Source organism: Phoca vitulina, unplaced genomic scaffold (assembly GCF_004348235.1).
Source record: "Phoca vitulina isolate PV1807 unplaced genomic scaffold, GSC_HSeal_1.0 scaffold48, whole genome shotgun sequence".
NCBI lineage: Eukaryota > Metazoa > Chordata > Mammalia > Carnivora > Phocidae > Phoca > Phoca vitulina.
Window position 1 is genome coordinate 12,164,153 of NW_022589751.1, and position 24,613 is coordinate 12,188,765.

Here is a 24,613-nt window from a genome sequence, read left to right on the forward strand (position 1 = left end):
GTTTGTGAACTTGTGTGCTCGTGACTCCACATCCCCTCAAAATCTTTACTAACATATCCTTCCTCAGTAACACGTGTAGTACAGACGGGTCCTGGGGAACTCAGCAAGGTAGGCAGTGCCGGGCCGTCTGGCACAGGGACAGGACAGTCATTCCATAGCGGCATCTACATTACACTTCACCCAGAAAATGTTTTGAAAGATGCATGTTGTGTAAAATGCCCATGTACGAAAACGAGGAGCAGTATCTAGGTATTCGTGTGTGAAATCCTTGTCTTATTAAGAAACTATTGGCTGTTGTTGAAATAGTCCTCCGCGATTTCAGAAGACTTGGTCACCTGGCCTCGCTATGGGAACAACATCAATGATGAATCATCTCAGCCTTTGAGCCATTCATTCAGAAATCTCCCTTGCGTGCCTGCTGCGCTGCAGGCTCGGGGCTAGATTCTGGAGGTAGAGTGGCCAACCAGCCGGAACTGGTCTCCAGACGCAGCGTGGACCGACGTGGAGCCTTCTGGATCCAAACCATAGCCCCAGAATCGGAAAATCTTACTGAATACTGCTGGATGGATGCACTGCCACATCAAGGATCTAACTCCGGGAACAGAGACCATTCTGAGTTGTTCTGAATGTGTTTATGTTTATATATGTCCCGGATAATAAAATAGAAAGATAGCTTCATCTGATGGGAAAGCGGGAGCAAGCCTTTCTAACAAGCGGGCCCAGCACTGTGGATCTCAGGCAGGAGCGCTCTGGGGCTGCGTCATCTCCACCTCCTCCTTCCTAGCTGACCCGGGGCTACACTGGCTTTGGTACTCTGTCTCCAGGTCCTGAGTTGGGAACTCGCCTCGTTGGGGTTGCTTGAGGGATGCTTCTCTTGAGAAGGAAGTTAACCTGGAAGAAAAAAAGCAGCAGCTAGGAGAGTAGAGGAGTCAGTTTTCTATTTCCTGGAATTGAAATTGGGGAAGACCTCTTTGGACCTGGTTTCACCACAGTTCCAGGTCCCGAGGGCAGGGTACTAAGGAACATTATTACAGTAGCCCTGGTGGTGTCACGCTTGCCTAATAGTCCCAAGAAGTGGTACATAATCGCTGGTGATACATAGGATATACCTGGATGAACTAAATATACATTTATTTTATAAGTATTAGAAGAAAATTACATCTATATCTCAAACAATTTCACTAATAGTGTCGCTTAGGACAGGAGCTATGATTGATGGTGCCCTAATAATCCCCTTTATGCCAATGTGTGAATCACAGGTGCTGTGCTCAGGCATGCCAATGAATACCTCAGACCTTCAGATCGAAACTTGCTGCCATAATTGCTTGAAATTATAGATAGTAGAGATGATACAGATTATTACATGGATTCTTAAATTCCAAATTTCCACATGCAAGGAATGCATCCTTTCCAGCAATACATTGAAACTTGCCCTCTGGCCATGGCATGCAGACGTAAAGATGCTTCTGACTGACAAGCGTAGGATCTGCTGGCTGTGCAACCATCCTAGCAAGAGGGAGTGGCACAGTGTTCTAAACACACTCCCCTGAGGGATCCTTGGCTTCCAGGCCCTTGGAACAGTTGGAGCTGCTGAAGCCAGCTGAGAGCTGAACAACAGAAAAGACAGCTCTCCATGGGGTTATTTTCTGCCTCTTCCACAAAAATCCACAGCCAGCTTTTCTGCTAGTTCCCCAAAGTAGAGGAAACCAGAGCTAACTGTATTGTATCATTACCATTTCGTATATATAGTAATTCAGAGATCTAGGAGAGAGAGAGAGAGAGAGAGAGAGAGAAAAGGCAACAAAATGAGGGAAGGACAGAGGAGAAGGAAAGGAGCCTGATGTCTGGCCAGATGTGGAGAAAAGCAAAGAGGACACTGGATGACTCTGGGCAATATTTAAAAGAGTCTTAACTGTAACATGAAAACCCTCTAGTAAATAATTTTTTTCCCTTTTTTTCTTCCCCCAGCCAGACGGATCTCTGCTTTAAAATGAAAAGAGAGATAGGTTTTAATGGATTCTTAGCTGGTTTTCTCTCTGGGAATTATATCCAAAAGATAATTTTTTTCTTTCTGTTATATTTGACATAATGATAGGTTATGTTAATTTATTTAAAGCCTATAGGACAAAGGAAGTGAAATCTTTTGCAGTAGAGTACATAACTTCAGCAGATATGCCGTTGCTCAAATCTGACAATGAAGAGCACTTTTAAGGCAGGGCTCATGCACGCAGCTGCCGATCAGTCATTGGATTTTAGGGTAGACTGAGAAAAAGGGATGGGAGAAGATATTCGCAAATGTCTTATCAGACAAAGGGCTGATAAGTATCTAAAATCTATAAAGAATTTATCAAACTCAACACCCAAAGAACAAATAATCCAGTCAAGAAATGGGCAGAAGACATGAACAGACATTTCTGCAAAGAAGACATCCAAATGGCCAACAGACACATGAAAAAATGCCCTACATCACTCAGCATCAGAGAAATACAGATCAAAACCACAATGAGATATACCTCACACCAGTCAGAATGGCTGAAATTAACAAGTCAGGAAATGACAGATGGTGGCGGGGATGCGGAGAAAGGGGGGACCCTCCTACACTGTTGGTGGGAATGCAAGCTGGTGCAGCCGCTCTGGAAAACAGTATGGAAGCTCCTCAAAAAGTTGAAAATAGAGCTACCCTACGACCCAGCAATTGCACTCCTAGGTATTTATCCAAAGGATACTAACATAGTGATCCAAAGGGGCACGTGCACCCCAATATTTATAGCAGCAATGTCCACAATAGCCAAACTATGGAAAGAGCCCAGATGTCCATCGACAGATGAATGGATAAAGAAGATGTGGCATATATATACAATGGAATATTATGCAGCCATCAGAAAGAATGAACTCTTGCCATTTGCAATGACGTGGATAGAACTAGAGGGTATTATGCTAAGCAAAATAAGTCAATCAGAGAAAGACAAATATCATATTATTTCACTCATATGTGGAATTTAAAAAACAAAACAGATGAACATAGGAGAAGGGAAGGAAAAATAAGACGAAATCAGAGAGGGAGACAAACCATAAGACTCTTAACTATAGGAAACAAATTGAAGGTTGCTGGAGGGGAGTGGGCTGGAGGGATGGGGTAATTGGGTGATGGGCATTAAGGAGGGCACAGGATGTAATGAACACTGGGTGTTTATGCAACGGATGAATTACTAAATTCTACCTACCCCTGAAACTAATAATACACTATATTTTAACTAAATTGATTTTAAATTAAGAAAAAGGGGTGGGGGGAGAGAAAGTTAGTTGGGAAACTGGGACCAGATAACAGGCTGCGATGGCAGAGTTAGTCTTTGCTTCCTGCACCTGCAAGTAGATGTGGTTTATAATGTGCAGGATCTAGGAATAGAGGGAGAAGAGGGTAAAGGGGGAACTATCTAGAAATTATAGAGGACTTTTCAGAGGATGTAAAGAACTCTTTATTCGGATCCCTGTGTTAAAATAAGGGGTTATGAACACAGGTTGTAAGCTTAGCATGAGGCCCTGTAACATGCTGGCTAAGAAGCAGCCCTGAAGGCCCAAGAGAGGTTGCAATGGCGGCTCCACTTACTGGCTGTGTGACGCTGCACAGGATTCTTACCTTCTCTGAGCTTCCTTGGCCATCAATGGGAATACTTAGATGTCCCTGACAGAGTTGTTGTTAAGGTTAAATGAGATCGTTCTGGAAAGCTCTCCTATCGTGTCTCATACATAGTAACCATTCAGTAAATGGTATCTGTAACTGTATTTGAAAAAAACAAGCTCCTTGACTGCACAGAGTTAACAGGGAAAGGGGCGAGCGGGTCGGCTAAGCTCTAGGGTTGTATAGAGAAGGAACTGGACAGAGTGAGGAGGCCCTAGGGAAGAGTGGACTTGTGGGACACAAGGTCTATAGGTGCTCGTTAAATAGGACTGTCTTATTACCTTTTACCTATTTTGAGAAATCTGAAGTTTAGTGTCCGTGACTTCTGAGCTTTTTTAGCTCCGAGATCCTAATCTAAGATGACCAAAGCTGAAAAGGTCCAGCTGGTAAGTCAAAAAAGTTCCTTGCTTCTGGTTCTACCTGTAAGAGACAGCTGTGGAGAGGTGAATCCTGGAGAGCGGCGGGCTCTTTTGCTGAGGTGAGTGGCCAGCAAGACTGTCTGGCACACAGGGCACCAGGAGGGGGCAGAGCGCCATCTGGTGGTAGTCCCAGCTGATGGCGCAGAAGCATGCCACCCAAGGGCGTCTGTGTATCTGGGCAAGGTCTCTGGGACTTACAAACTAGCATTTGTTGAGCACTTTCGATATATAGGTCACTGTACTAAATGCTTTATATGCACTTTCTCATTCCAACCTCTTATAAAGGAGGTGCTTTTATCAGCAATTTACAGAGGAAGAAACTAAGGAAGACTGATTAGGTAATTTGTTCAAGGTCTGTGGACAAATGAGCCAGATTTAGAAGATAGTGCTCTTCATCATTGTGCTGTGTTAAACAGAAGAAAGAGGAAAAGTCAAAAGGAAATGGGAAGGATATAATAGAATGACAGGAGAAAATTAAGCATATGAGAGCAATGATTTTTTTTTTTTTTAAGTGAAAGAAGGAAACTCAGCAGAGACTAGAACCATGCAATAGGTTGTAAGTGATCTTTACAGTGTTCTGTGAATGTCAGCCTAACTCACCAGTTTGGGTTCCCCAGGGCCCACGGTCACAGTCACTGTCTCTGGGTCGAACCCAGGTGCTGTGGCAGTGACAATGTAGGTACCTGGAAGCAGCAGCCGGAAGTAATCGCCATGGTCACCTAAAAGTTACAAGAACATAACTCAGTCTGCTGATTAGAAATTTGCCATTTGGGGCCTTGATCTGAAAAATGATCTGAGGATTTTAGCTGACCACAAGCTTGATTTTTTAAAATAGCATGATGAAATTGGTTAAGATCTAAAACTATCTTAGGTTATTTTATTTATTAAGGAGCATGGGTTTCCCCACTCATGGGGAGTAGAAGTTTCTATACTGAGAGTATTGCATTTAATTCTATACCATGTATTTTAAAACAAACTCATGTCCAGGAAAGGGTCACTTGGAGAAAGGTTGAAAGATATATGAATGTTTTGTATGGTAAAGAAACTACATGAGACTTCTGTTTCAGTGTTTGAAAAGCCACTGTGAAGAAATGACATCTACCTAAAAAAATAAGAATGAGAACTATGAGTTTAAATTGTAGGAGGAAAATTTTGCTAGACAGAAGCAGAACTACTGTGACAGAGTTATCAAAAAAGAAATGGACTGCTTCATGTAATTGTGAGCACTGAAGCAGAGAATGAATGAGTGTCCCTGGTAAAGCCACACAGTTGTGCAGTGCACAACCTGCACTGATGGACATAATGGACATGATGGCCCCGGGTTAGAAGACCAGCTGTCAGTGGTGCTCTATGTGTGTAATCTTCTCTTAAGTGGGAGGGCTAGACTAAATGACCACTAAAGCTCTGATTTTGAGAATTCTATTTTTAATATTTCTTCCATCACCTTCTAAAGGGGAAAATAAAATTCAAAAGAAAGCCCATTTTTCTATGGCAGGGATACAGCATTTTGGCTAATGACTTTGTATCTCTTTAGAATCAGTTGTGACCATGCCTTTGAAATTTCTTTTAAGCAATGAATAATTGAAATAATAAATGCAATTAAGAATGGGACAGACTATAAATACTAAAGAAGTCTCTTCTCTGCCCCCTATTAAATGTAATTCCTTTTAAAATACTTTAGCAAAAGCAGTAAGTTATTATGCATATGTTGGATAGTGTAAGTTATACCCCAGGGGCCGTCATTTTCTTAATTGGGGACTTACACCCAGGAATGGTTAGGTAGCATTATATCAGAAAGGCCCAATTCCAGATACAGCTATTATAAGGGCTTCAGCTATCTTTCTCTGTAATCAGCACTAGATGCTTTTCTAAGTAACATAATGAATGTTAGCAATGAGCTTTTTCGGTGGTGAAATGAGTAATTTGTTAATTTAGCATAATGAGTGTTGAAAGTGGGTTCTTATTGGTGGAATTAGTGGTATTCAATATATATTGATTGGCTAGAATGTTTCAGAGACATTCCCTGTCTGTGCATGAATACAGTATGAAAATCTAGTAAGCCCTGAAGTTCTGAGGGATGCCCGAGGTTTGATGCCTAAATGGTCTTGGGTCCAGCGACCGGCACGGAGGCCTGATGCTTGACTATGAGGCTATAGAATTCTGCCTTTAGAATGTTGCTGCTTTTGCCTTGAATGAGCCTTTCATGTAAGATGTGTTGGGATCCACCTCCAGTAATACTAGTTATCTCCGAGATCTCATCCAGTCTAACCAGACTGTAAGTCTGAACTGTAAGATGCCTGCGTGGTATTAGGCATTGGTGTTGTAAAATGTGGCTGAGCCTTGTTTGTATAGAGGCTGTGGGAGGTAGGCAAATTTCACCCACCTCTGACCGCTGGTAGCTACTGCTTTACATTAAAACCAAAACAAACATCAAGAAAAAAAAGAAAGAAAGAAAAACCTAAGAGTTGTGCATGATCAAATTTGGCTGGGGCAGTTTGCAACATCTGTGCCATATGAGATATTCTGTACCATTCTAGGAGGTTCCAGGTTGGTTCCAAGATCTGCCTCTGCCATCACTCTTGCCCTGCAACAAGCCTATAGAATGCATCTTGCTAACTTTTCCCTGGATGGAGGTGTAGTGAAATGCCTGGGTCACGGACAAGACTAAACGTCAGTTCTATAGTCCTTTTCTTTTCAACCCCATTTCACACCAGTATGTGAGCTACCACTACCTCAAACCCAGAAAACACCCCTAACTAAGTTGTATGAGGCAGTGACTCCTAAATGCTAAGAGAGAAGTTACATCTTCCTAGTCCTGGCCTCCTAGTTCACTGTCCCTATGTCTATCATCCTTCCTTCCTCCTGTCCCCACCCCCAATGTCTTTGACACCTCTGCTAGTCTCGCTGGCTTACAAACTGGCCTCCTGATCATGCTGAAAAAAGGTGAGGACATGAAGGCTTCCTTCTCACCCCGCTAAGCATGGCCACCTACCTGAAGTGACATCATGGTTAATCCCACTAACAGAAATGATAGCCTCCGCAAGGTTATTATAATTCTCATCACGCACCATTCCCTTGATGCCCTGGTGTACCTGCGGGAGAGTTTACAGTGCACAGTTATGACCATAAGACATGTGTTCAGTGTTTGGGAGTCCTCAAAGCCCTTTCTCATATGTTTTTACATGTGATCTTTGCAAAGATTATGGTAATAGCCCCTTAATTAGCTGATCTCTCCGTCCTCCTGTTCCTCGACAATCTCTTCTCAACAGCATGCTCAAAGCGATCCTGTGAAAATCTAAGGTAAATCATGACATTAGTCTACTCTCTGTCTCTATGGATTTGACTACTCATATAAATAAAATTATACAACATTTGTCTTTTATGACTGAGTTATTTTTCTTTGCATACTGTCCTCAGAGTTCATCCATGTTGCAGCATATCTCGGAATTCCCTTTTTTTTTTTTAAGGCTGAAGACTATTCCATTGTATGTCCAAACCACATTTCATTTATCCACTCATCCATCAGTGGACACTTGGGTTGCAACTTGGGTCATGGTTACCTTTCAGCTACTGTGAATAATGCTGCTATTAGCATTGGTGTACAAGTATCTCTTTGAGATCCTGCTTTCAGTTCTTTTGGATCTATACCCAGGAGTGGGATTGCTGGATCAAGTAGGCTATTCTATGTTTAATTCTTGAGGAACCACATACTGTTTTTCATAATGGCTGCAACATTTCACATTCCCAGCAATAATACACAAGGGTTCTAATTCTCCACATCCTTGCCAATGCTTGCTACTGTCTGTCTTCTACGGTAATTTTTTTATAGAAGCCATCCTAATGAGTGTGTATTTGATTTGCATTTCCCTAATGACTGCTTGTTGCAGGCCTTGCATTTCTTGTCGTGTCCCCATCAAGGAGTCCCTGTTCCCCTAGAAAGCTGTATGATTCTCTCCCTCACGTCCTTTAAGTCTGTTTAAATGTCATTTTCTCTGTAAGGTCTTCTACATCAGATTTTGCATTTAACATGTTATAAAATTCACTTTATTATTTTGTTTAGTGTCTGTCTCTCCTCCCTGGAATACAAGCTTTACATGGGCAGGGATATTTGTTTGCCCATAACCCCCAGCATACGGTACCATTTCTGACAGATAACTGTGCTCAATGATGTTGAATGACTAAATCTGATGGGTAGAAGAAGCCCAGATGTATGGTATGGAGTCAAAGTAAGAGTCAGAACTGAGCCCCACAAAAACCCTTGCTACCATTGGAAAACACTTCTCTTTCTGTAACCAGGAAAGTTCAAGAATGGGATTTTACCTGTTCCAAGAACTGGATGAGGGCTTCCCGATTACCCAGCCACTCACGCTGTAATTCCTCTTGGCGAGGAAACTTGTCACAACTCAGTTCCAGCGTGATCTCAAAACAGTTGGAATGGAGATAGTTAAAGTCTTGCATTCCTAAGGGGAAGAGGGCAGCGGCAGATCTGTACAACCAGGATCCCACCAATGCTCCCGCTCAACTCTCCAAAACCATGATTTCTCTGTGCCCCCCATGACCTTCTATTCTACCTCTCAGTCTCCACTTATTTATCTCCTCCATAAAACCTTTCCCCAACTTCCCAGTTTTCTCTCTTCATAAATGCCCATTTTGTCACCCCCATCCTCTCCTCCCCATTTCAACCCTTAATCTCACTTCTTGACCCTTGGCATTTCCAAAGTCTGCTGGTTAGCGGTGCCTTGATATTAGACTCTGCACCTGTACTGCCTCCAAGGGGACAGATCTTCCCTTTGGGTGATGATACTCTTCAGACCTTGGAGGTTAGAGATAAGATGAATATCTTGCTTTCACATCCCTCCTCCTATCTGAGAACACAGCACTAACCTGAGAATGGTTAATCCAGAAAAACAGGCCCCTGAAAAAGCAGAAGGCAGCTATACTTTTCTTCAGTGGAATGCTCCTCTGCTTTTATCTTCTGTATTCTCCAATTGAATCAATGATTTTTTAATATGCTCCTGATTTATTAGAGTGGTGTTTATATCACAAGGGTATTTGGGTTAAAAACTATTCATCTAGTCAACTTCACCTCCTCTAAGCTGATGAGCATAAGTGGCTGTTATAGAGAGAATGGGGAAAGTTGGAGAACTGTGCCTCTTTCACTGGATCACTCTCTGCATCAGAATAATCGAGAAAGCTGTGCCTTCCAGCCAAATACAGGTTGCGGGGACTTAACTAGGGTTTCAGTAGGTATGGAGTGAGCCCCCCTCCCGATTTGCAGTCTAACAAGTTCCTAGGTGATGCTAATGATGCTGGTCCAGAGATCACACTGTGGAACCAATCATTGTAATGAGCTGAATAACCTTGGAATTGTATCAGCTTATTTTAGGGCAATGATTTTCACTGGAAGCATGGATCATGCTTTCCCAGATGATGGGAAGGGGGAGGGAGAAACAAGTACAATTTGAAAAAGTACATTTCATATTTTAAATTGGGGGGAGGATGACCTATTGGTTTCCTAATGCAAACTAAAAAATAATAATAATAATAAAGTTCAACAAAATCTTCTCACCTTGTGTTCAAGCAAGTTTTTAGCCACAAGAAGTCTATCACCTCCCGGTACTTGGTGACTCCCTAACCTTCCTCCTCTCTACTTTCCACAGAACCAGCTATCAGCTCAGCTCTTATCAGTGAGTTTTCTGTTACCTGGGCTCTGTCCAGGTCAGATTTGAAAGTATGGATAGCTGCTAAAACATGATGCCTAAAAGAATCTGGCTTCCTGCTTCAGCCTCTTCCCTATCTTTATGTTCCCTATCTACCCAAGGTTCATAAACAGAGGTTCTATCTCAACCCTTGGTGTTGGGGAAGGCCCAAGGAATAGAGAGAGAAGCCTCTTGCTGGAGGTTTCTACTATGCCATCCAATAGCCAATGTCCATGGCAAACACTTGAGATGGGCAGGCAGGGTACAGAGAGCACATAGCAGAGGAACTGTGGGTGTCCAGGCCAGCTCCTGTGGTCATCTGTTGCTATGTAAGGCATAGTTCCATGCTACTCAGAAAAGACACATAATAGGGATGCCTGGGTGGCTCAGTTGGTTAAGCTTCTGCCTTCGGCTCAGGTCAGGAAGCCCAGGGTCCTGGGATCAAGCCCTGCATCAGGCTCCCTGCTCAGTGGGGAGTCTGCTTCTCCTTCTCCCTTGGACCTTCTCCCCTGCTTGTGTTCTAGCTTTTGCACTCTCTCTCTGTCAAATGAATAAATAAACAAATCTTAAAAAAAAAAAAAAGACCCTAACATTTAGGACACCTGGGTGGCTCAGTAAAGCATCTGACTCTTGATTTTGGCTCAGGTCATGATCTCAGGGTTGTGAGATCAAGCCCCAGGTTGGGCTCTGTGCTCAGTGAGGAGTCTGCTTGAGATTCACTCTCTCCCTCTCCATCTCTCCCTCTCCCCCCTCCTTGTGCTCTCTCTCTTTCTCTCTCTCTCTAACAAATAAATAAATCTTAAAGAAAAAAAAGAAGACCCTAACATTTATAAGCAACCCAGGCATTTCCAAATGCTTTATGCACATTATTTTACTTAGTATTCACATCAAAATTACAATGCAAGTATTGTTCTTTCTTTCTTTCTTTCTTTCTTTCTTTCTTTCTTTCTTTCTTTCTTTCTTTCTTTCTTTCTTTCTTTCTTTTTTTGAGAGACAGCATGGCGGGGAGGGGCAGAGGGAGAGGGAAAGAGAAAATCTTAAACAGGCTGCACACCCAGCATGCAGCCCAACATGGGGCTCAATCTCACGACCCTGAGATCATGACCTGAACCAAAATCAAGAGTCAGATGCTTAACTGATTGAGCCACCCAGGCGCCTGGCAAGTATTGTTAAAGTACAGGTGAGAAATCAAAGCACAGAGAGGTTAAGTAATTACCCTGAAGCCACATAACTGGTAACTGGGCAAGCCGGGTTTCAACCCAATGTACTCTTACACCCACACTCTCAACCACTTGACTTCATTATATTCCTCCTATGCCCTGATCTATTGTGTAAACCACCAGTTTTAAAGGACCGCAAGGTGTCTCTACCTTTGTTTTAAAGAATCACAAAATGACACTGAATGCCACCTTAAGACTTCTCCATTTCTCAGATCTCTACTTGAATGTAAAATTCTATGGTATTCCTGTTGTTTCCCTGAGAAAAAATGATAATTTAGAAAGAGAGATGAGCCCTATTCCACTTTGGCTTGCAGCACTGTTGTACTCAGGACTCTTCTTACCCTTGCTGAGAGAATACCAGGAAGCCCCATTAGTGATGCCATCTGGGAAGTAATCCCCACAGTTCCAACCTTGGTGCATCCATCCATGTGCATACGAGTAGACCTTGGCCAGCTGTAGGTATAGCAGGTGGAAAATGACCTGAGTATTCCCAACTCATACAGCAATGCTCATACTCAGAAGTAGGGTGACACCACAAAACCCCACTATGTATAAACAACTGATTACTTGCTTTAGTGAAAGAAAATACCAGCAGGCATAGGAAGATGGTGTGTGTGCATGTGTGTGCCTGCATGTGGGGGACTAGAGTTAGAAGAGCTGTATTCTGATTTTTCCACTATCTTGGGGATAAGCTTCTTCAAGTGCAAAGTGAGCGGTGACACTAGATGATATATAAACTCCTTTCTAGGTGTACCATTTTCTAGCTGAGTTTTATGAAAGAAAACAAGGAGCAAGTAAGATAAGCCTTGGCCATGAAGAGAATTACAGTAGTCCTCCCGCCCCCGTGGTTTTGCTTTCTGTGGTTTCGGTTACTCGTAGACAACTGCGGTCTGGAAGCCGATGATCCTCCTTCTGACAATATGTCAGAAGGTCAGTAGTAGCCTAACGCTAGGTCACAATGCCTACGTCATTCAGCTCACTTCATCTCACCATGTAGGCATTTTATCATCTTGCATCATCACAAGAAGGGTGAGTGCAGTACAGTAAGATTTTTTTTTAAAGATTTGTTTATTTATTTGAGAGAGAGCGAGAGAGTGAGCACTCCCACAAACAAGGGGAGGGGCAGAGGGAGAGGGAGGGAGAGAATCTTCAGACTAGCTGCTGAGCACAGAACCCAACATGGTGCTTGATCCCAGGACCCTGAGATCATGACCTGAGCCGAAACCAAGAGTTGGCTGCTTAACTGACTGAGCCACCCAGGTGCACCTACAGAAGATATTTTGAGAGAAAGGCCACATTCACGTAACTTTTATTATAGTATATTGTTATTTTATTATTAGTTATTATTGCTAATCTCTTATCATGCCTAATTAATAAATTAAATTTTATCATTGGTATGTATAGGAAAAAATTATATATAGGGTTCAGTACTATTTGCAGTTTCAGACATCCACTGGGGTCTTGGAATGTATCCCCCAAGGATAAAGGGGGGACTCCTGTATGTATTGGGGGTGAGAGGTGTGTTGGAGGGAGAGGAATATATGTGGAATCTCTATAATTCTCTTTCATTACTACTTCATAACAGTGGGGGAAAATGAGATTACTGGAAGAAAAAATATAATAATATATTTGCTTTGCAAAGCAATAACTGGTGTAATTCTCTATGGAATTCATTCATCAATGAATTAATAATTAATGTTAATTATATTAATCATACTTACTAATAATACATTCACTATAAACTAATTAATCCATTTTTTATTCTCCTGCTGTTTTGAACTATTATGTAAATATTTTTTCATGCACATGATCTATTTTTTCATTAATGTAGCCATATCACCATAACCTTGCACATTAGCCCCCCCAGATACTTTCCTGAGCCCCAAGTGCCTCTGGCCAGATGAGTTGCCATGCTGCATACCTTCTGGAAAAGCTTGTCGTCGGGCGTGGGGGTCCTGGCAGCGCGGCGGAACCCTCGGACCCGATGCTCAAGGGATTTGTCATACGGGTAATTGGCCACCACTGCCCCTCCATGGAGATTGGCCGAAAGAACGAAGTTGAAGGAGCGGATCCACTGGATCACAGCCTGGGTCTCGGGTTCCACCTGTGGAGAGATGAGGGCCTGGCGGTGAAGCTGTAGCCGGAGGTGCCAAATGGCCATGCAAATGAGTCTGTCAGCTAGTGGCCCGAGAAGACGGCATGTCTGAATACAACAGAGAGCAGCCTCCTGGATATGAGAAGTATAGATGGGGAAATTTTGGTCTTTTGCCTGATGGTTTAAAAAATTAAGTAGATGGACTCTTTTTCAAAATGAAATTGCATGTGGAATCCCAATATACAAAATAGCTAAAAGGAGAGCATTTAAGGCAGTGAAACCATTGTGTATGAGACTATAGCAGTGGACAGATGCCATGATCCACTGGTCAAAACCCATAGAATGTACAACATGAAGAGTGAGCACTAATGTAAACTAGGGACTTGGGTGATGATGATGAGTCAGTGTAGTTCTTCAGTTGTAACAAATTACCACTCTGGTGGGGGAGGTTGATCATGGGAAGCTGGGAACTCTGTACTTCCCCCTCAATTTTGCTGTGAATCTAAAACTGCTCTATAAAAAATAAAGTCTATTACCGAGGACTTATCAGCAGGTGCAACTAGCAGCTGCTGAGAAATTCAAAGTTCAAGGTGAAGCCATCTCAAACATTCAAGAAAACACACGGACTCCGATTGTACACGAGGAGAGTGAAGAGGAAGAGGTTGATCAAACAGGTGTAGAGGGGGCGCCTGGGTGGCTCAGTCGTTAAGCGTCTGCCTTCGGCTCAAGTCATGATCCCAGGGTCCTGGGATCGAGCCCCACATCGGGCTCCCTGCTCTGCGGGAAGCCTGCTTCTCCCTCTCCCACTCCTCCTGCTTGTGTTCCCTCTCTCGCTGTGTCTCTCTCTGTCAAATAAATAAAATCTTAAAAAAACAAAAAACAAAACAAACAGGTGTAGAGGTTAAGGACATAGAATTGGTCACGTCATGAGCAAATGTGTCAGGAGCAGAGGCAGTCCAAGCCTGAAGAACAGCAGTAATGCTATTACATAATAAACAATGTAACCATTGGAAAATGGAGGACCTGGTTTTTTGGTGTTTCAAAAGAATAACTGTAGCTTGGTTTGAAATTTGTACTGTTTTTATTATTCATAAAGTTGTGGCTTCTTGTTGGATGAAAAAAAAATAAAGTCTATTAAAAAAAGGGAGAGGGGTGCCTGGGTGGCTCAGTCATTAAGCGTCTGCCTTCGGCTCAGGTCATGATCCCAGGGTCCTGGGATCGAGCCCCGCATCGGGCTCTCTGCTCTGCAGGAAGCCTGCTTCTCCCTCTCCCACTCCCCCTACTTGTGTTCCCTCTCTCACTGTGTCTCTGTCAAATAAATAAAATCTTAAAAAAAAAAAGAAAAAAAAGGGAGAGAGAGAGATTGGTTTGAAGAGGGGTAGCAGGGTTGGAGAGCTCAGAGCTCCCTGAATCTCCTTCTATAGCTAATTGTTGGTGAGCGCACAGTGCATCACACGTAAGAGAGATTTCTCTATAGAATGCTAGAGTCCTCTGTCGACAGTATAGTGCAGTAGAAAGAATGTTGGCTTAGGAGTCAGAAGACCTGGGGTTTAATCCTGAGTCCATCAATTATTAGCTGTGTGAGTTGTAAAACAAGGATGGATGACTGCTCCATGCATTCACCCCACAATGTTACAACAATCAACTGAAACGCTAAGGAATAATTTTGCACAACTGTAAAGTACCGTGCAGCTGTAGGATAGCGCTTTCCCTTTACCACCATGGCCACTAACATCAAACAGCATGTGCTCCGTGAGGGGCCCTCTGCTGGGGTTGCTGGGGGCAGAGAATGGATACAAAGAGAGGAAGATACCATTCCTACTGCTCTGGACAGATTAACACCGAGTTGACCCTTAATTCTTGTTTGTTTAATTGATGTGAAGATTGCTAGAAATTCCAGATGCTGATTTACCTGCTTCTGCATGCAAATTTCATCTCCTACCTGACTTTTCCAGTTGTCTGGAAGGGGCAAGTGGTGGTTAGGGCCTCCGTGTTTCTCATTGTAGTAGATGTAGGTGTTGAGATCGGGGAAGTTGCGGTTCAAGTCCACTCCATTTGCATTGTTCCTGCCAACCAGATACCCAGAGCTGTCTGCACCCTAGTGGGAAAATGAAGAAATGAAAAAGGAAGGTTTCAGGCTGAATCCTATAGTTGGAGAATACTATGTGGCATAGTATTTTGGGGCATTAGCTTAATCTATCAAATGACGTAGCATTTTCTTCTTTAATCCATCCAAAGTCCCAGTGGCATGGTTTAAGTTTCCCTGTAGACCACATGCTGATGGTAGAGATCCCAGGAGAAGCTCTAACAAGAGTAGGGTGTTTCAGGATAATGGGAACCCCTGTTTTTTTAAAATATAGCTTTATTGAGATATAATTTACATACCATAGAAGGTATGATTTACACACCATTTTAAGTGTACAACTCAATGAATTATTAGTCCCTGCTGACCGAGTCGTGTGAGCATCAGCACAATCTAACTTACGAAGATTTCTAACACCCTGAAAGGAAACCTTATGCCCATCCAGTCATTCCTCATTTTTAGTCCAGCGCTGGGACATCACTTTCTCTCTCCATAGATTTGCCTTTTTTGGCCATGTCAGTAAGAGGGATCACACATTACGTGTTTGGCTTTTATCACTGGGCATAATATTTTTGAGGTTTCTCCATGTTGTAGCATGTAACAGTACTTCATTCCTTTTTATGGCTGATTAATATTCCATTCTATGGATTTACTATACTTCATCTATTCACCAATTAATAGATTATTATACAGCCCTAGATCCTAGGGCTGCTGTAAGCTGTAACAAATTACATAAACTAGGTGGCTTATCACAACAGAAATGTATTCTCTCACAGTTCTGGAGGCTGGAAGTCTGAAATCAATATGTCAGCAGGGTCATATGCTCCAAAAGCTCTAGAGGAGCTCCTTCTTTGTCTCTTCCAGCCTCTGGTGGCTGGTGGCCGGCCATCCTTGGCATTCCTTGGCTGTAGATGCATCGCTCCAATTTCTACTCCCATCTTCACAGGCCTCCCCCCTGTGTGTCTGTCTCTGTACAGATTTTTTTCTTCTTATAAGGACACCAGTCATATATGAGTTAGTCACCCCAATCCAGTATGATTTCACCTTAACTTGACTGCATATGTAAAGACTCTATTTCCTAATAAGGTCACAGCCAGAGGTTCAGGTAGACATGAATTTGGGAGGGGGAGATACTATTTAACACCGCACATGGACATTTGGATTATTTCCACTTTTTGGCTATTGTGAAAATGTGGCTATGAGCATTCCCGTACAAGTCTTTGTATGGATGTATGTTTTCACTTCTCTTGGGTAGATACCTACTAGTAGAACGGCTGGGTTATAATTTAAGTCTATATTTAACTTTTTCAGAAACTGCTAAACTGTTTCCAAAGCAACCGCACCATGGAAATCACCCCCAACCCCTTTATTTTTTAAACTTAGGATCCTTGTTTATTTTTCTTCTTCCTAGGAAGTATCAACTTCCTGGATCGCTTAATTTCTCTGCTCACACTTCAAATTGTATCATTTATTTGGTCATGTATTCACTCATTCATTCATCCTTTTAGCCCATCTTAAGTGCATCTCTACTCAAAGCCCCCTGAAAGACACTAGGAAAAGAGATAATGAAACATTACGCCAGCCTTCTAGAAACTCATAATATATACAGGGAGATAGATATATATGTAAATGATTAAGATACATCAAGTAGTAAAATAGAGATATGTTCAAAGGCCCTTACAAAACTGAAATTCCATTTAATGTTTTGTATGGCATTGGAGAAGGGGAACAGTGTCCACTGGACCCCTGTGGACTGAGAGTAGAGCCCAAATTGGTGGCCATTCCTGGAAGTGGGGTGAATGGATGGACGTTGGGCAGCTAAAAACTCACAGATGTAATACCACTTTCATATTTAAAAAAAAAAATCCTTATTGTTCTTAGATTTCTCTATTTTTCATGGCATTCTGCTCATATTTTATTCTTATATCTCATTGAGAACTTATTTCTTTAAGTTACCTTAAGTTCCCTACATTAATTCTGTTCAGGGGGAAATATTTATGTAATTTTTCAATCGGGAGTTTGATTTTTCACTTCCACGAGATAATGATTTTCATTACATTTCCAGGAGTTTTTCACTACTTGTGCATTCATATTGATGTAGCTCCTAACTGTCCATATTAACAGCTATGTTAATTTACTTCTCAGTTGATTTACCACTCACACCAGGTCATTAGGCTAGCAGGTGAGGAGTTTCCTTAACAGAAAGTTCCCATAAGCAGGGTAGGTGGTATATTCATTCATTCCCTACTCCTTCCGTAACAAATTACCACATACATAGTGGCTTAAAAAACACAAGCTTATTACAGTTTTGGAAGTCAGAAGACTGAAATGGGTTTCACAAGACTAAAATCAAGGTGTCAGGAGGGCTGTGTTCCTTTTGAGGTCTCTAAGGGAATCTGTTTCCAGCTTTTCCCAGCTTTTAGAGGCCACCCACATTCCTTGGCTCATGTCCCTTCTTTCCTCTTCGAGGCCAACAGCACGACATCTTCAAATCTCTCTGACTGTGACCTTCTGTTTTCCTCTTCCACATTTGAAGGATCCCTGTGATTACACTGGACCCATCCAAATAATCCAGGATATTTTAAGGTCAGATGATTAGCAACCTTAATTACATCTGCAACTTTAATTCTCCCTCACCATGTAACATAACATATGCACAGGTTCTAGGGATTAAGATTTGGAAATCTTTGGTGAGATGGGGAAAGGGGAGATTATTCTGTTTTATCTACAGGTAGCTTTAAAGTTTGGTGACTAGGCAGGTCTCCCCTGTGTAGCCATGCAGACAGGTTTCCTCTGGGTATGGCAGGTAGCTCTGCAAGTTTGAGAACCTGATGGGGCCTCTCCTGGGCTCAGGTTCAAGATCTGCTCACTCTGAACAAGTACACAGCAGGTGAGCAAAGGTGACTGGCTCCCCAGAGATGGCTCTAGGATTTAGGGGGCTGGCAGGGGTTTTCCCCACTTTCTGCCACCCCACCTCATTCCCCAAAAGATGTGGGCAAGTCTGACATTCTCCAGTTTCCCCACTGCAGTAGTGGGAAGGGCCAGTAGAAGGAGAGCAGCCAGGCTGGAGGTCTCCCCCCCACATCTCTTTCAAATATTCCTGCTACTTTGGAAACTCAAGTCTTGAGATGTTAATGTGCACCTTTCTGATTTTCCAGTGGGGGAACAAAGCTTTCTTTTCTCATTTGTTGAGTTGTGTTGGCAGGATGTTGTGAGATTGCAAGGGGCAAATTTATGTTTTGTGGCTCCATTCCCCTCCCTGACTCTACTTACCACCACCCCCCCCCCCCAGCCCTATCCTCAAGTAGGTTTAAAATGGGATGGGCCAAAAGGACAGATGCTGCATTGTTCCACTTGTATGAGACAGAGTGGTCAGATTCATGGAATCAGGGAGTGGAGGGTGGTTGCCCGGGGCTGGGAGGAGGGGGAACTGGGGAGTTACTAATGAAGGTACATAAAGTTTTGGTTGAGCAGGATAGCTAAGTTCTGGAGACAACATTGTACCTATAGTCAACAATACTGTCTTGTACACTTAAAGTTTTCTTAAGAGGGTAGATCTCATCTTGGCTGTTCTTAACACAACAAAAATTTTTTAAAAAGTAAAGTAGTGAAATCTAGTCTTAAAAATGAAAAAAAAATTGCAAGACTACCTCAAATAGACATATTTTTAAATTGGGAAAAAAGCCTCTTTAATTTATAACCCCCCACCCCCTCGTCCAAAATCCCAAACAAACCAGGTTTAGACACAGCTTTTAAAGGAACATATCCATTGTGTAAGGCAGATGCCTGGCTTCACCCTGGAAAAATTCTAATTCAGTAGATGGGGGGGGGGGCGGGCAGCTAGGAATATGTATTTCAAAAAATCTTCACCTATGATTCTGATGCACAGCCACACACACACACACAAAATCATTGATTTAAAGTTAGGCACACTGACATTTTGAATTTATGTCAGAAGATGAAGTAAAAGCCCATAGACCCCTGCACAATGTAATTCTAGAATAATTTAAAGGTGGAGTACTATACTACTAGAGGAAAAAGCCGTGTAGAAATATGGTATTCACCTAGCAAAATACACAAATGTCCAATCACTATGTTGTATACCAAAAACTAATATAATATTGTATGTCAATTATACCTCAATAAAAAAAAAAAAAGAAATATAACCCATAGCATGAAGAATCTAGAATTAGCCCCCTACCGCACAATTCTGGGACAAGCGAGTTCTATTCCCCCCCAAATGCAAACGGGAGTGTAACGTGGGAGGGAGAAGAGTGTGCAGGGTTCGAAGCTAAAAATCGAGGGAAGGAGGTCTGTTTTGCGAGAGCCCTTCACACCTGTTTAATATTTCCCAGTTTAGGAAGCACTGTCACAGACCCTGCCTCACTGATCCGCACAATAAAACCGGGAGGTCCGCGGGGAAAGGCGTTGAGAGAACGAAACTCGGAGGGAGCCCACGTTCACCGCCTAGGCTGCCACAGGGCTGAACCCGGGTCTCCACACTGTGTCGTAGATCCACCGGCCTTCTCTCGATGACACGGTGGCACTGGCAGCGGGACCCCGAGGACTGTGCGCAGGGCCCCGCCCTGGGGCTCGGTACCTGGGCGGCGGCCACCTCGTAGCCGTCGGGGTTCATGGACGGCAGGATGTGCACGCGCGTGCCCTCCACCAGCCGCACGATGCGCTGGTTCCCGTTCCGGAACTCCTCGCACAGGAACTCGGCCAGCTGCAGCAGCAACTCGCGGCCCAGCACCTCGTTGCCGTGCATGTTTCCCACGTACTTGACTTCCGGCTCCACTGCAAGCGCGAGAAGAAGATGCAGGAAGAGAGAAGATGGGGAAAGCTTGCAAGTGCCAAGGACTCCTCACCGTGCAGAGGGACCTTTTCCCTCTTTCCCCGTAATGAATAAATGAAAATCTTACGCTTCTGCTGGGTCTTTTCCAGTGATTCCTGAGGCCCTTTTGGACAAATTGCAATGATAAATGCTACAGAAACCCATGCCCTGGAACCCCCACTGTGTTCATTACTTCTGATCTTCACAGAAAACCTGTGAAGAAGGCATGATTAGCCTCAGGAAGAGGGAGGAATGGAAGCAGCTGAGTAACTAGTTGTAGGTCACCTAGTTAATTACTAAGCTGGAGGCCCTAAGCCCAGGTGGTATCTATAGTAGCTTGGTACTTCTCAGAAACAACTCTTCTCAGGGTAAAAATGGTGTTTTCCCAAGACCTGCTTCTATAAAGTCTAGGTTATGGCATAACAGTTCCCAAACATCCCAGTTCAAAACTTAATTTGCCTGGTACCAAGACAACTAAAATACATCTGAGAATGCCATGTCTTGAGGCACAGAGGAGGAAGGAGTGATTCTAGGCCTTCTCTTTGGCTGTGCTAACTGTTCAACTGCAGGAAGAACTGAGGGCAGGAAAAGAGCCTCTAGAACCACTTAAAGAAAATCATGCTTGCCTCCTTTTAAAAAGGAGAACAGCTCTTGCCACTTGATTTCTCCTCCACCCCACACTCTCCTGCTTCCATGACTTTTCTGATTCTGGACCTCTTCATCTCCACATTTCCAAATCCTCCTCACTGTCTTTCTAGGCTCAGTTCAAATGTCACTCACTCAGAGAAGGCATCTTGGGTTCTCCCTGCTGGGAGTGAACTTGTTATTGAACTTCCCTTTACTACTTAACATTTTCTACTCTGAGTTTTACCTAATTTTGCACATCTCCTGTTTCCTTTGCTAGACCTGGCCTTCGCAATGTATGCACATTTTCATTTTCCTTAGGATACAATCCACTGTATTTATCTTAGTATACCTACAGCAGTCTTTCCCAAAGGAATGTTTATAACCCACAAGGGTTGTGTAGTGAATTTTCTATACTGTGTATTTTTAAATCTTAGGGTATTTCTTTAATCTTAGATTATGTCTTTCTTATTTTTCTTGGCATTAAAATATCCCTTCTTTTAGGAAAGGATGGTGATAGATGGCAGACAGTATTCTTCAACATCCTTGTTCAGCAAAATAAAACCTGGAAAATCTATGTTTGTCCCTTCCAATCTCTCTTATTTATTAAAACAATTTTTTTTAAAACTTAGGTGAAATCCAGGGGCGCCTGAGTGGTACAGTCGGTTAAGCGTCTGCCTTCGACTCAGGTCATGATCCCAGGGTCCTGGGATCAAGTCCAGCATCGGGCTCCCTGCTCCGTGGGGAGTCTGCTTCTCCCTCTACCTTTCCCCCCTGCTCGTGATCTCTCTCTCTCTCTTGGAAAAATAAAAAAAATTTAAAAAAAAAAAAAAAAAAGGAGCCCTGATCCAATCAACCTTCTTAAAAACAAAACAAACAAACAAAAATCTTAGGTGAAATTCAAAAGTCTGGGAACCACTGCCCTATAGAACCCAGCATTATGTCTTGTACTTAAAGGTGCTCGATATAAAATTCTTTGTCCCCACTTTCCATTTATCCAGAATAAAACCACTTCTCATAACAACCCCTGCTATCATTTTGGTTCAAGCCCCATATGCTGACACCTGGTTTATTACAGGAAATCTCCTTCTCGAACCCCTTGCATCTGCCCACCTGTAAAATCTATTCTCCTGAGTCACTGGTCAGCAAGCTTTCTCTATGCAGGGCCAGATTGTAAATACTTTGGGATCATGGGCTATATTGTCTCTGTCTAGCTACTCGACTCTTCCAGCAACAGCAGACAGTCAATACAAAAACAAATGGGCGGGGGTCTCTGGCTGGCTCAGTCAGTAGGGCATGCGATTCTTGATCTTGGGGCCATGAGTCCGAGCCCCACGTTGGTGTAGAGTTTACTTTAAAAAAAAGAAAATGGGCATAGCTGTGTTTCAGTGAAACTTTATTTACCTAAACAGGGGGCTGGCCCTCAGGCTACAGTTTGCTGACCCCCGTTCTGAGTGGTCTTTTACAAATGTATCCCTATTCTGAGTGCTCTTTTAAAAATCCTAAGTCAGATCATGTCATTCTTTTGCATAAAACCCTCCAGCGGCTTCTCACTTTACTCTAAAAGCCAAAATCTTTACAAAGGCTTATAAGGCACCACATGATCTCTTGCCCAGTAGCCCTATTCCCAACCATACAAGCTCTGACCTTGCTTTCCTGTTGTTCACCTTGCTGGAGCCATGGGGGCTTCCTTGCTGTTCCTCACCATGCCAAGCACACTCCTGCTCTTCCCTCTGTCTGCAAACATTTTCCTCCCCAATGATAGTACAGCATGCTCCATCACATCACCTCAAATGAGAAGCTTTTCCTAAACAGCAACAACCCCCTCCCCGGCATTGGCATTCTCTCTCTTTTCAAGGTTATTTTTCTCTATAGCATGTTTTTCCATCTGATTCAATATATATTCACTTAGTTACCCACTTGTTGCCAGTTTTACACTGATAGAATTAAGGCCCCTGAGGGAGGGGTCTTTGTTTTATTCTCTGTTTGTTGTATATTCAGAGTCTACAAAAGTGCTTGCAGATAGCGGCATCATCGGCAATATTTGTGGAATGAATAACGAATGTGTGAATGGATGAACAGCTGAAGTATAGGGCATCAGAGAAAAGAGAGATTAGTGAGGACTAGCATAGGATGAGAAAGCCTCAAGGAGGCCTTGAATGCTAGGCAGTGGAAGGGGGCATGGGAGTGAGGGCCTAACCCACAAGTATCCACAATGAACATACACCCCCAAAAGCATGGTGCTTTCAATGCAAGAGTGGCTTCAAAGCAAAGTCCTTATCCTCATTTAATGGCATAGATTTCCTTAAGCCAGCGCCGCCCCATCCTTGCCCTCCCCACTGGCCATGTAACATTCTGAAGCTGTCAGGGACAGAATCCACTGGGTGTGAGGTTGTCACCGAAGGATTTTAAGGAGGGCAGTGAGAGGATTATATCAGTATTTGGGAAAAGTATTCTGGCATCTGTGTGCTAAATGGAAGGGTTAGAGAGTGGTGGCAGGTAGGAGTTACAAGAGTCAGGAGCCTAGTGCAATGTTTTAGGCAGGTTGTAATGGTGTTTGGCTAGTGTGGGGGATGTGGAAGTGGAAAGGAAGAGAGAGATTTGAAGCTGACAAGATGAAGGAGGAACTGATATAATTTGGATGTCACAATTGCTGTAAGTAAAGAAGTGAGAAATTAGAAATAACTTAAATGTCTATAAATCAATGAAGAGTTACCTACAACCATGCAATGGAATATTATGCAGCCCAAAAATATGTTGTAGATGTACATTTATGGACACGGATACTATTTATAAAAGATGATGAGATGAGAAAAGCAGTTCTAGTATGATTCCATTTTTATTTAAAAAATATGTGTGTTGTGGGGTTGTTAAACATGCATACAAAAAAGTCTGGAAGGATATGCATCACTATGTTTAACAATGATCATCTGTGAGTGGTGGGATTATGAGTGAGTTTTGTTCTAGTTTCTTTATCTAATTTTTATTTCAATCTAAACACAGATTGCTTTTATAATAGAAACAAACTAACAAAAAGTAATCCAATGAATAAAACTAATACCCAAAACCTCAAGCTCTCTCCAGGTTCCCATACACTATCACGCTGTCATTCCCCAGAGAGATATCCCTAAACCTTTTGAGGTTTCCTGGAAGAATGAGAAGAGCTAATTGTTTCTGCTTGTGTTTCCTGAAGCACTGAATAAAGATAGCAAAATAGCACAGAAGAAAGAAGAGTTATGGGAGGGAAGGCAGGGGGATGGGGTGGGAGCAGGGAAGAAGACTCACCTTTTACCATGAAGGTCTTGAGCAAACAAAACCTCAAAAAGAAGAACAGACTAGAGCCTGAATTAGGGCTGCAGCTCCCCCAAAGCAGGGGCAATTTGAGGGCTAAGTAGGGAAAGACTTAGCACAGCTGGAGGAAGAGGTGATATTTTATAGGTGGAGGGGTCCATGGACTTCCTCAGAAACCACCCCAATTCCTGGATTTGTAAGGGAAGGGTCCTGCCCCATCCACTCCAACAACTGCTCAGGGCTTACAGGGCTCGTGGATCCCAGGGTAGTCGCTGAATTCCAGCACGTAGAGGTGTCTCCCCTTCACACTGCGCCCGATGCTGTACACCCGCGTGATGTAGGGGCATTCGTTGTGCACCTTGTACAGCGTCCGCACAAGCTCGTCATAGCGGTGGTGGCGGAAGGTCACCGGGACAACCAACTTGAAGAGAAGGAGAAGATGGAAGGAGACTGAGAGCAGGCCTGACATCTTGCTGGGCTTTTTCAAAGAGACCTACTAAAATGGGCTCCACCTCTCCCAACAACTGTCAAAATCCAAGGGCCAAGAACCAGCTCTTCCTAGTTTCCCGCCAGTAAACACCAGTCTGACAGAACCTGGCAAGGAAAGGCAGAACTGTCCCGTTCAGAGGGGAAATTATTTATGTAGCTCTGGAGCAGCCACACATCTCT

The 24,613-nt window shown here is 43.1% G+C and overlaps 1 protein-coding gene across 1 annotated transcript; it reads right to left on the reverse strand.

Moving 5' to 3' along the window:
- Positions 1 to 595: 595 nt before the first annotated feature.
- Positions 596 to 24,413, reverse strand: CPN1 (carboxypeptidase N subunit 1). The gene is made up of 9 exons (XM_032432463.1): positions 24,191 to 24,413; positions 19,796 to 19,992; positions 15,055 to 15,210; positions 12,939 to 13,121; positions 11,359 to 11,470; positions 8,419 to 8,558; positions 7,091 to 7,190; positions 4,699 to 4,817; positions 596 to 891 (listed from the first exon to the last, which is right to left on the reverse strand). The coding sequence occupies exons 1-9, from the start codon at positions 24,411 to 24,413 to the stop codon at positions 796 to 798; spliced, it is 1,326 nt and encodes a 441-aa protein (XP_032288354.1). The 3' UTR covers positions 596 to 795.
- Positions 24,414 to 24,613: the final 200 nt, after the last annotated feature.